At 28.4% G+C, this 12,638-nt stretch overlaps 2 protein-coding genes across 3 annotated transcripts; one reads left to right on the forward strand and one right to left on the reverse strand.

Annotated features, from left to right (window-relative positions):
• Positions 1-134: 134 nt before the first annotated feature.
• On the forward strand, positions 135-4,061 carry LOC117602791 (transmembrane protein 245). 2 transcript variants are annotated; one of them, XM_034321257.2, is made up of 9 exons: positions 135-928; positions 1,009-1,992; positions 2,057-2,221; positions 2,292-2,490; positions 2,565-2,749; positions 2,823-2,923; positions 3,009-3,026; positions 3,109-3,411; positions 3,487-4,061. In XM_034321257.2, exons 1-9 carry the CDS (start codon positions 413-415, stop codon positions 3,665-3,667), a joined length of 2,652 nt encoding a protein of 883 aa, XP_034177148.1. In that variant the 5' UTR covers positions 135-412; the 3' UTR covers positions 3,668-4,061. The 2 variants fall into 2 exon arrangements, with proteins under 2 accessions (XP_034177148.1, XP_034177149.1); XM_034321258.2 differs by lacking the exon at positions 3,009-3,026 and having other exon boundaries at positions 140-928; positions 3,487-4,060.
• Positions 4,062-4,526: 465 nt separating this feature from the next.
• beta-Man (beta-mannosidase) lies at positions 4,527-12,523 on the reverse strand. The gene is made up of 15 exons (XM_034321069.2): positions 12,123-12,523; positions 11,864-11,979; positions 11,107-11,754; positions 9,514-10,494; positions 9,121-9,436; positions 7,799-7,828; positions 7,581-7,727; positions 7,362-7,510; positions 7,094-7,299; positions 6,766-7,027; positions 5,964-6,690; positions 5,460-5,888; positions 5,181-5,392; positions 4,874-5,095; positions 4,527-4,802 (listed from the first exon to the last, which is right to left on the reverse strand). The coding sequence occupies exons 1-15, from the start codon at positions 12,208-12,210 to the stop codon at positions 4,527-4,529; spliced, it is 4,809 nt and encodes a 1,602-aa protein (XP_034176960.2). The 5' UTR covers positions 12,211-12,523.
• Between the last annotated feature and the right edge of the window lie 115 nt (positions 12,524-12,638).

Raw genomic sequence — 12,638 nt, forward strand, 5'->3', positions numbered from 1 at the left:
CTATTTTGAGGGTGGTAGTTTTTAAATTTCGCCTTAATTGAATTGATAATTTTATTTAAAAGTTTCTCTAAATTATATGTCATATAATTTATAAAGAAAAGGAAAGAATTTTCAAGTATAATTGATCTGTTATCGAATTATTTTGATATCATTCTTTCCCCTTTTCTCCAATCGAAACCAATCGAAACCGTGCATGCACCATACCGCATTCCGCATAAAGCACTCCAAAGTGTTGTCTAATATTTGTAACTTATCACTTTGTATCTTATATATTTCTTAATTCTTATTATTTTCAATCAAGTATAACTCTTTAACTATTATTTTAGAATAATCTTAACCGAACGAGATAAGTGCGATAATAAGAAACTTGAAAATTAAATAATAAGCGCTAAACGAAGATTACGTATATAGAATGCATAGTACGTTATCGCCGATGGATAACCTTTTTAACATGCTGTCAAATTTCAGTGCGGGTCATGAAAAAGCTTTAAAACAAGGCATTTATAATGCTGTCGCACTGTTTCTTTTGTGCTTGGTTTCAGCAGCCGGGTACGGATTGTACATTATACTGAGTCCATTTATAAAACCTTTAATTTGGGCTCTGCTATGTGGTTCTGTTTTATTCCCTTTCAAACATTCGTTAACAACTATTGTACAATCATGGTTTGAAAAAACCGAAACGTCTCACACACCTCTGTTTATAAATTTAATGCTACTACCTATCCAAATAGTAGACAAAATTTCTGATGATTTAGGATCATTTTTATGGAAACACATTAAATATATTTCCGCTACTTTTTTGTTGGGATCATTGATTCTGTGTGTATATCATTATACACCTACTATATTAAGTTGTCTGATATGGAGAATATGTATAGCTTTTAATATTATTTTTGGATTTTTTATAACAACATGCAGTACCTATACGGTAATTTCTATACATTTAAGAAATATATCTTACCAAATGTCTAATGTCAATATATTAAAGTTATGTACTTTTTTTTGCAGATAATTATTGTACTCATGGGATATTTATCTATATTATATATTTATTGGACACCACAGAATTCCATCCATTTTCGTTACACCTCGTTTGTCATATGGTTTATGATTAGTTTATATGTTTCTAATATATTGGGTGCTTATCAAACTATTGTATTTATAGCACTGCAAGTATTATACTTGGTTGGATTTATTTATGAGGTAGCAATTGTTATGGAAAACCAAGAATTGGATGGTCATTCCATGACGTTCATGGAGGCAATACGTTTTACATTAACAAATAATGTAATTACATTTGTGACAGAAGATACGCTACCTCCGTTAAGGAGCAAAAGCCCTATAGAGAATATTAAAAAGGAAATTAGAGATGCTAACGAAAGTGGTGAAATTGGAGAAATTAAAAAAATCACTTCTGCTTCAGCATTGACAGATCCTAGTTTTATGAAATTATCTAAGAAATCAATGTCACTGGATGCAGATAATTCACCATCAATACATAAATTACGATCTACATATAATGTTCCTTCTGGTTATATGTCGTTACGCGACCGCTATTTCTTGAAAAGATTAAAAACTGAATTACGAATGTCTATAGATATGGAAAACGACGAAGTTGATACCGACAAGTACATGTACGGAGCACTATATGCTTGCATTGGTATGCTTCTTTGGAAACATAGATGGATGATATATATTTCAATTATTCCTATAGCTTTATACATCATTAAACAACTTGGTATTTATTTTGGATTGTGGAAAATGATAAGGAATCAATGCAATATCATTATAGAAATTCTTAGAAACTGGTTTATAGAACGTCATCAAGCCCTTTTGCCAGCTAACATTAGAGGTTTATATAAAGTTGGAATAATAATTGATGAAAAGTTAACAAAAGCCTTAAAAGCCTCGGTCAATTCTGTGGCAACAATTGCTGTGATTCTTGGATTAATTATATTTATAATTTGTACGTCCATTTTTATAACAATACAGGTATTAATGCAAACAATATTTGAAATATTTTACAAACAATTATTATAAATTATCATTTCCATAGGTTTATACAGAAGGTATACATCTTATTCAAATTACTGGAGAAATACTCAATTCATCCTTAATGAATAATCCAGATATTGATTGGTTACCAGAACACTGGGAAGATTCAGTTAATAGTGTCTTAGATAATGCCTATACGTATGGACGAAGTGCTATTTCCGATGGAGTAAGACACAAATATATTTTCTTAATTGTTGAATCATTTTTCTTATTATAATATATACTTTTTAATATAGATAAAAAGTTTAGTAAAAGATTTAGATTCTGCAAAAGCTGATCAAGTGGAGAAGAAGGTGTTAGAGCTTTGGGATAGACTTTATCAAGCTTGGATGATGTCTAATGAACATTCAGAATTAATTGGGCCTACCGTGGATGTCGCAGCGGCCTATTCAGTATGGGAAAGTTTTACAGACAGTTTTGGAAAAACACCTCTACGTAAGATGGAAATTAATAGATTTAAATATAATAATTACAACCATTCGCTTAATGTGTGTGTGTTTTTTTAATAGAATTGTTTAACGTGACCAGTATACAAAACTTTATAAAAGAAAATATTGGAACCTTTATGTCGGTGTTGGATTCGATTTGGAGTATCGTTAAGGGCAACATGTCTGTGATACTAACAATCTTTACAGAGTTATTTTATATTATACTTATGAGTGGATCGGCGGTACTTAATTTTGCTCTCAGCATGGTAAATAATTAATTATAAAAAACGTGTGTAACTTGAAACATATTTTATAATAGAAATTTTCTTTTATTTAAAGGTGGTATTCTTCACGACGCTGTTTTATCTTCTTAGTTCTAGCAATAAAACTTACAGACCCATCGAATTTACTACGGTGTTTAGTCCTATTAGTTGTCATAGGTAAATTTTTTAATTTCTTACTTATGATATTTTATATCGTTGTATTATAGAATTTTTTATCAAATCTATTTTCTGTATTAACAAGCACTCTTCATATCGAGGGGTATGTTGAACTATGCATAACAATGAAACTATAGTGCCACATTAATTGGAATAGACAAAAAAATACTTTTATATTTTTGTAGATTTGCTATTGCATTACAAGAAGCAGTAATTGGAGTATTTGCTGCAACATTTAAACTTGCTTCTTTCTTTGGCATGTGGACGTGGTTTATACATAACTTATTCCAAGTAAAAATTGTTTACTTACCATCAACTTTTGCAACTATACTTGGTGCTGTACCATTTTTGGATGCATATTTTGCTTGCATCCCGGCTACTCTGGAACTTTGGTTTACTCAAGGACCTATGATTGCAATTGTATTTTTTATGTTCCACTTTCTTGCTTGTAATATTGTTGTAACTGAATTCTACAAAGAAATTAAAGGGTATTTGATTTTTTTTACTTCTCGATTTTTCTTCTTCGATTACTATTGATCTAACTAAAACATTTTTCATTATAGTGGTGGACATCCATACCTTACTGGTCTTTCAATCGCAGGTGGAATATTTTGTTTGGGAGTAGAAGGAGCAATATTTGGTCCTTTATTACTATGCTGTATAATGGTAGCAATCAATTTAAGCCGTCGTTATCTTCAGTCACCGTCAGAAGTTATGCCCGCCTATCCTGAAATTAAACATTAACGTTAGAAAAAAGTTGTTCTATCCATAAGTAATTAGTAGCAAAAAGTTAAAAGATCTGCGCAACGAAATTCGAATTCATACAGTTATATTACTAAATGCTAACATTTTACTAATTCTTAGATGAAACTAATAATACAAAGTCTGATTCTTACAAATCCTATTTAAAAATACCCATTTCCCTAGGTATGTATTTTGAAAAATGATAGCTTTATCTAGTCTTTGAGAGCATTCATTAACAAAAAAGTTTATATAATAATCGCTTTTTTTTTATTAATATTTTACAAAAATGAGATTAAGGAAAGTTGATAGAATATATGATAAAAAATTTCAGCTTACGCTTATTAATATAGGAATACTGTTATATCCATTTACAAGCCTAATCTTTCACAATTTTTAATATTATATATAGATATAAAAATTCAATAGAAGATAATGATAATATCTTCCATGTTTAAAGCTTGCAATTGTTAAGATGTTTTTTTATAAAAAAGATACATATACATGTATATATGTATATAACAAATGTGTGTATATCTTTAATTGTGTTAATTATAAATATTGTATATAACTCGTTTGTTTTGATATATAAAATAATATACTAACTTCAGTATTATTAATCTTTTATTTTGCTTAAAAAAGTTTTACATGTAATTAAACAACGATCAATAAACTTAATTAAGATTCGTTAATACATAAAGATAAATTTACTAGTTTACAACCAACATGTCAAATTTGGTGTACTTAGCAATTAGCATAATTTTGATTATACTTAGTGTTCTTGTTGGATTCGAAATTTATTTACATCATGATATATATTTCCCTCAAAGCCACTAAACCTTAATAAGGAATCTTTAATTAATTACAGTAAAATTGACATCTTCTTATTTATATTTATATCAGAAAGAGTAGTAATGTTTAAATTTTCTTTAAATATTTTTGGTGTAATTGCTTCACATGCATGGAAGACGATCTTTTTATTACTTTCAAACATATGAAAACCATTTTCTGAGAAATGACCACAAATATTGCTCGTCTCCAACCATACAAAAAATGTTATGTTGTTTGTAGTTAACTCAAACTCGATGTCTGGATAATTAAAATATTTTCCAGGTAAATGATAATTGTTCACTGTGACCTAAAATATGATTTCGAGATGAAAACGATTAATTTTCTATTTGTTTTTTGTAGATTCAAGTATAGACTTACAGAAACATTTGCAATTGGTAATGCAGCAGTTTTGAAAACACCAGTTGGATATATGTAATTCCTTGGAGCTATTTCAGATCCAGTTTTGTCCTTTAAGGTAAGTGTCGTAATGCAATTATTTTTGCCACTATTACCATATTGACATTCGCTAAGTAATGTGGAGTTCAATATCCATGAATGTTTAAGTAAATTTTGATGAATTTTTGTTACTGCATTTGCTTTCTAGAAAATATTCATAAATAAATTACATCAATCATCCTCCTTTTTTATATACATAGATTAATATACATTTTTATTATGTACTTACTATAGTTATGTTATAGTAAGTATATGATTTTATGGGTTTCATACTATTTGTTGTATAAAGATTCACTTCCAAAGTAGTATTTGTTATTGGATGTAATTTGTCAGAAACGATATAAAATGAAAGATCCATATTTCTAACATAATAAGTAACTATAATAGGTGCAAAAAACTCTGCAGCATAATAATGAAGCATCTTCCATCGTCCATTAATATCTGAAAACAATATTATTGATATGATATTAGTGATATTGAAATAAATTTAGATTTCATATATAATTACCTATAGAAGACCAAGATGGAGCTTGCCAAACATCGTTTAATTGCCAATATAAAGCACCCATTGTCATTCCTTCTCCAATTTCGTTTAATTCCGACATTGATTGTCGGTAGAACTCTGTTTGTATTTTTACAGATACTGCCTGATTAATCTGACTTAAATATATATAGTATATAAAATCAGTTACGTTATTTTGAGTCTCAGGTAATTTAAAATTCTGGGAAATAAGAGTCTTTAAATATGATATTCCTAATGGCAAGTGTTCACGATGTTTCATAAAGTCACTGTCTAAATTTAAATCATCCAATTTTTCTACAACTGGTAACATAGTATAAATTGATGGCAGTGATTGAAATCCATATTCGGATGAAAATCTTGAACGGGGATATTGGTGTACATCCCATCCATTATTGATATAATTGTAGTAATGAACTAAAACAATAATATATGTATCTTAGTTAAAAGTACACTCTGTTTCCATGCTGAAATAGAAGAAATATATTTTACCATCTCCATAGAAATTTGAATATGGATCTTCTCCAATATAATTATACTGCTCTGTATATAATCCATTGCTAGGACTAGATTCTACAAAGGGTCGCGTTAAATCTAATTGATTCACTGTCTTTTTGATCACATCTACATAAAGTTTGATATAATCGGTTTTGTATACTGGTTTAGTTCCAGTTCCATACCAATTTCCATACAAAGCTGCCTCATTTTCATTGTTTCCAGCCCAGACAACAATGCTGGGATGATTTTTTAATCTTCGTACATTTTGTATTACTTCTTCCTTAACTGATTTAAGAAATTCTGGTGCAGTAGGATACATTCCACATGCAAACATAAAATCTTGCCAAATCATGATTCCATATTTATCAGCCAGATCATAAAATAATTCAGATTCATATAGACCACCACCCCATACTCTAAGCATATTCATATTTGCTTGTTTAACAGATGTTAATAAATGTTCAATTGTTTCTGGTTTAGCACTTAGCTCAGGAAAGATGCTAGCTGGAATGAAATTGCTACCCTTTGCAAACATTGGTACACCATTTATTTGAAAATAAAAGCTCAATCCCTTCTCAAGAGGTTTTTGTACAAGTTCTACTGTTCTGAATCCAATTCTAACTGTTTTCTTCTTTATATCAGTAGGTGTAAATGCAGTTATATTTAATGAATAAAGAGTTTGATTGCCATAACCATTTGGCCACCAGTTATCTATAAATTTCTATAACATGAAATAATAACGTATTAAATTAAAAATAAATACAAACAATAATATGTTTCAATATTAATAACTTACTGTAGGGACTTTAAGAAGAACAGTTGTTTCTAGATGTTCATTTTTCGTACTTATATCAAAATTAGTAGAATTATAAACGCTTAATTGTTCATTGATACGAAGTACGGAAAAGATATGACAAGGTATAGGTTGATCACTTTTTTGAGAAGTACTATCAATTAATACTGTTATTACAATGTTCCAAAAATCTTCCTCTTTATAAATATCTGTTGTAACATCAGTGATATAAATCTCATTTATGGGAATTAATTCTACACCTTTCCTAGAATATTATTCAGTTGATATGTGATAATAGATCATATGTGCAAAATGAATGAATTGGATATACCATATGCCCATTGATGGAAAGGCTGGACCCCAGTCCCAAGAGAAACTTGCTTGCATTTTTCTTATGTGATTTACATGACATTCTCCATTGTAATCATTTGGAACACATACTGGGGGAATAATATATTTTGATGCTTGCTCATTGTATAATGATTCAGCTATTTTAACAGCAGAAGAAAAGGAAACTTGTAGCAAATTTTCTCCCTTCTAAAAATAAATGTAAAATCACGAATTCTGTATAAGTATTTATAAGAAGTTGAATTACTTACTTTTAAGTAATGTTTTACATCAAATGTATATTGCAAAAACATATTTGATGTTTCTGCAACTTTTTCATTATTTAAAAAAATTGTAGCAAATGTATCCACACCATGAAAGATGAGTATTACTTTAGGGGCACTTAGTAAAGCATCATTAACTGTGATATAAATTTTAGTGTCAGTATCAGTTTGTGTAGTCTTATATGAAAAATATTATTAAATAATTACCATAAAAATTTTTATTATAGATAACTGACTGATTACCAACCCAACGATTTTTTATATCATTATTTGTAATAAAATTGTCTGGTATAATATTTGCTTTATTCAAATCTGTGTATATTCCACCTGGTACAGTTGCAGGAAATGTAATCTCTACAAAAATAATATATTATTGAGAATATTGCAATTTGTTACACTCAATTTTTGTTCATAGAAATTCTTACCATCCCTTTTGTCATGAGCCATAATTTTACCTAAATAAAATGTAATAATATAATAAATCTGATAAAAAATTATTGAATATAATACATTTACTAATACCTATCCATGATCCATCTAAGGTTATGGATAAAACACTATTATTAATTACAAATATTCCCAACAAGAACTGGAAAACTATCTTCATAATGTTTGCTTTTGAGAATAATGTTATATGAACTGGATACTCCTCCTAGCTTTGTAATTTTATGGCAATTATTTTTACAAGCTCTGTATATTTATAACATAGATTTAAACTGTATTAAATATCTTATCTTGTTTGTTTCAACTGTGTATTCATGATCTTGCTTATCATAATAGATTGAAATATATTACTTTGAGATCTTGATTTTTAATATCAAAATGATTATCAAAAGGATAATTTGTTTTCAAAAATTATTATGACATTTCTTTAATTGGTTTAAGATAAATTAGATCAAAATATATAAATATAGTAATTTATTCAAAAATTAGAATTATTACTCATATAAAAATACATTTTATTATATAGTACAAATATGTGACTTACAAAAGGTGAAATCAATACAATTAGGTATACATTTGCTTCAAATGCATACTGCACGTATTTTAACAAGAACTTGTAATTCATTAAATTATTTAAGTTTTCTGTGCGTATATTTTAAATCAGTTCCATAAGTATATATAAAAATATCTACTAATTTTTTTAATGACCCAAAATTTATCAATTTAGCTTCTATCTTGTTATTACAATTTGATTTCTAGAAGCATTTTAATTCAATTTTAACATGAAGTAATAAATAAGTTTATAACAAAAAAAGGGATAATGACACATGTAAAGAGTTGCAAAACACGGAATGTTATGACACATATAAAAGATACTAATTAGAATTTGTATTCTATATCCTTTTTTCTAACGAAAAGCTTAGATTTTATGCTTCGTATTATGATTGTATCTCTTTTATGCTGCATTTAAATGATATAATATTATCATTACAGCAATACACAATTTTTGTTATTAACAAATAAAAGCATATCTACAATATAGAGACAGAAGTAATATCTATTAACGTTTTCGTTTTTTACTGGAATGTGTTTGTGTTTTGTTATTTGAAAGAAACTGTTTTCTGTAATCTATATATGAATCAGTTTGTTCACTAATTGGCCGATAACAACGAATAGGCGAATTAGGGACGTTGTTAATGTCAGCACTTGTATGCTCTGAAAAAAATGTATCGTTAACTTATGCAAAGTATGATTCTATTTACAAAAGTGTAATAATTTTGAAAAATTAAGAAAAAATAAATACCCTGAACCGATTGTTCTTCATGTCTTAGTAAACATTTATTAACATGGTCTTCATAATCTATTCCACTAGTTGTTTTAAACTTTGAACAAACATTACATTCAAGAATTTCAGAGTTATTACTATTCATTGGTATCGTTTTATTTTTTAAATGTGAAGTATTTTCATATTCGTTTTCAGTTATATATTGTTCACATCCAGCAGCATGTGTTTCTATTTCATCAGTCGGAAAAGATTTATTACATATAGGACAGTCTATATTATTTGTTGAATCATTCTCTACAACTTCCACGCCTTCAATTTCAAAAGTATCATTGTCCTTGAAAGAGTAATGCATATATTATTTAAAATAATATACATATTATTCTTTTTTTTTTTAATGTAAAAAAATGTTACCTGCAACAATTCGTTTTCCTCCATTGTTTCATAAAGTTTATTTCCATCTTGTATGTTTTCTAATGTTTCTTTATTATTTTTGTTATTTTTCTTTTGATACTTCATATCTACTACATTTTTCCATTTTTTGCTCTTTTCTTCTCTGAACTTCTCTTCCTCTTCTTTTTGTTTCTCCCTTTTTTGCATTTCATTAACTTGTTTTTTATAAAATTTTTCTCTCTTTTTCCTTTCTTCAATTTCTTTTCTTTTAGCCTCTTTTTCTACAACTTCTATTTGTTTTTGTTCGTCAAGCTTAATTTGCTCCAAAACCATACATTGGTTCTTTAATCTTCGTGAAAGACCTTTAATTGGTAGTGGTTTAATTTTTACATTCTCTAATGTTGTTTTAATATTATCACGGATATTATCCTTTTCTAATTCTATAAGAATTTCTTCATCAGTAAGTATATTATTATTCTCTTTGGACGTTGAACTTATGGCACTTTGCGTTTCACTGCTACTATGTGCTAATGAACAGGTGGGCGTTACGTTAGTATGTTCCTTCTTTTTATTAATAGTTTTTCTAACATTTGGAGGCATAATTCTTCTTGGATATAAGGGCACTAATTCCGGAGATAAACGTTCCTCGGCTTTTCTTGTAGGTTCTATTTCACAATTATCAATTTCTACATTATCAAAATCTTTGTTAACATTATCATTGGTTAAATTTTGATCGTTTTCACCGCTGATAACAGGGCAGTCATCTCTGTACGAATACAATACTTTGTTTATGTCTTCCTGTGATCGAATTTTCGGTCTTTTAACTATTTTCTCATCTTCATCATTGCTACACTGTTCTGTATTAGAAGAAGACAAAACCAAAGTTGATTTACGTTTATTAGCTCGTTCACTATTACGTTTGTTCATGTTTTCCATTTGATTTTGTTCAGTCTTACTATTTGTTAATAATTTTCTATTCGAACTATCTTTAGTAAGCCCCACCTACAGAAATGTTGAAAGAAGGATTAGAATTATATCAGATAAAATAAAATGGACAACTACTCTATTGTTTTTCTTTTTTTTTACAGAAATACGATTTATTCAAAAATTGTTTGTTGCTTACAATTTTAATTACTGTTCGTTATAAACACTTATGTATACATGTGTTTGTATAGATGCAAAATTTACAACTTTCATAAGAAACATCAATCATGAACTTGAATTATATCTTTATACAAAGCATTAATTATACTTCTCTTGAATTTTCTTATCAACGTATATGCAAATAAAAAATATGCAAATTGGATCAGTAAAGATATCTACAATATATTAGTTAAATTTTATCACAACTGTGATCTCACTAATTATAAAAAAAAATATATCGAATAGTTTTTACACCAATGTTACATCAATAAATGATTATACACTTTACTGGAAAAAATAGTTTAACTAAAAATGTAAACTCAACAAGTAGGTATGCTTACGATTAACTGTAATATTCATGGCACAATGTTGCATTAAGAAAATTGTAATTATATATTTTAAAAAACCTGTGTTTTCTGAGATTCATTAATGATACGATCTGTATGAAATGGATTGTACGGAGGTACCCACCTGAATGGGTGACCCCCACTGAAACTTAGTATCGGTAGTACGATGCCAACTATGCCACAATTCTGCCGTTTCTTTCAAATGAATGTTTAATGCAGGCAGTAATTTTTCAAGCATCTCGGGTGTCCGTGCTTCTTTGCATAATCTAAATGGCATGCGATCTTGAACAACAGGCCGATTCGGTTCTTGCAAAGGCACATCATTTTCGCTAACATACGAATCGAGTGGATTAATTTGCCAGCTATCCAATTTCTGCTCGCATTCAGAATGTGTATCCATTTTCATTTGTATACTATTTATAATATCAGAATCTTGTAAAGAGCTTTTTGACTTCAATGAAATATATCTATTCATGTTATGAATATAATTATCTCTTGTATTTGAATTATCTTGTAATTTAACAAACATATTTTCAGCGTCTACATTTTTGCTTCTGTACATAGAGTTTCTTGATTCATTCATGACAGGTTCAAGATCAGGACTGCTACAACCATGAGCAAACATTTGTTCTCTTATGGGAGATGCACGATTAGGTCTATACGAATGTATTGATTGAGATGTATCGTTATGTTCTTGAATTTCCAATTCTTGAGTTAAATTTGTCTTGGGCATTACATCTCGGGTACAATTATTAGGAGAATGTAATAACTCCTAAAAATTATAAGGGTAAAAATTACACGTTTTGTTAAAATGTTTATCTTTCACTTTTTATCACAAGTGAACAACAAGTAAACTATCAACTGATTTTCAATAAACTAACCTTTCGTACATTTTTTTCATCATTTGACATATTTGCCATATTTTTAGATTCATTTATAACACCTAGAATTTGTTTCATATGCTTGTATGTATACCCTGTTTCATACATCTTCATATCTACAACATAAATAGCCCTTTCTTTTTAAATGTAGTACTTTATAAAAAGCAAAAGTTATTGTATTACTATAACTATAGAAACTATAAGATTAATTACATTAATAGATAATAGATTTTTGATAAAAAAAATTATAGTTTATTACCTAAAAGTTCTTTCTTCATTTCTTCTAGTTCTTTCTTTTCTTTGGCTGTTAATAATTCAGGTTTATCTCGTTGCATATTGTCTGACATATTTTCTTGTGTAAATATAATATCAAAGGTATGAGTTGAAGATCGTTAACAAATTGTCTTACACAAAACAAACAGTAATACAATTGTATAATTTTGTAGCTTCAAATGTCTTTGCATCACTATATAATCATCTTATTTGCAGCCATCTATCAATACCGTTACTGATAAAAATAACGATTTTATGACAGAATTGTAAAGTTTCAATCTGAAATTAACTTCAAATATCAACATTGGCGTTGTAACGAAGTATCGATACAATATAGAACAATAAGCAATTCAGATTTCTCAATCATTAAGGTGATGCGAGCGTCGAGGCTGAACTTCGAATTCCGCGTCGGTAAAACAGTCAACGCTTCATTGAAAATTAGGCCGAACAGAAACTGGTTTCAGCGCCACCTCAGTATTGTAATTCTTATTGCATCCAACTA

The sequence above is a fragment of the Osmia lignaria genome, chromosome 12, assembly GCF_051020975.1.
Source record: "Osmia lignaria lignaria isolate PbOS001 chromosome 12, iyOsmLign1, whole genome shotgun sequence".
Lineage (NCBI taxonomy): Eukaryota > Metazoa > Arthropoda > Insecta > Hymenoptera > Megachilidae > Osmia > Osmia lignaria.

What these genes read in the sequence shown, in the direction of transcription:
- LOC117602791 (XM_034321257.2), top strand. Translation starts at nt 413, where the DNA reads ATGCATAGTACGTTATCGCCGATGGATAACCTTTTTAACATGCTGTCA. An exon ending in GAAGTGCTATTTCCGATGGA is followed by an intron (nt 2,222 to 2,291) that starts GTAAGACACAAA and finishes TTTTTAATATAG; the next exon opens with ATAAAAAGTTTAGTAAAAGA. An exon ending in TTAATTTTGCTCTCAGCATG is followed by an intron (nt 2,750 to 2,822) that starts GTAAATAATTAA and finishes TTTTATTTAAAG; the next exon opens with GTGGTATTCTTCACGACGCT.
- beta-Man (XM_034321069.2), bottom strand. Translation starts at nt 12,210, where the DNA reads ATGTCAGACAATATGCAACGAGATAAACCTGAATTATTAACAGCCAAA. An exon ending in TTTCCATCAATGGGCATATG is followed by an intron (nt 7,028 to 7,093) that starts GTATATCCAATT and finishes ATAATATTCTAG; the next exon opens with GAAAGGTGTAGAATTAATTC. An exon ending in TACCAATTGCAAATGTTTCT is followed by an intron (nt 4,803 to 4,873) that starts GTAAGTCTATAC and finishes ATCATATTTTAG; the next exon opens with GTCACAGTGAACAATTATCA.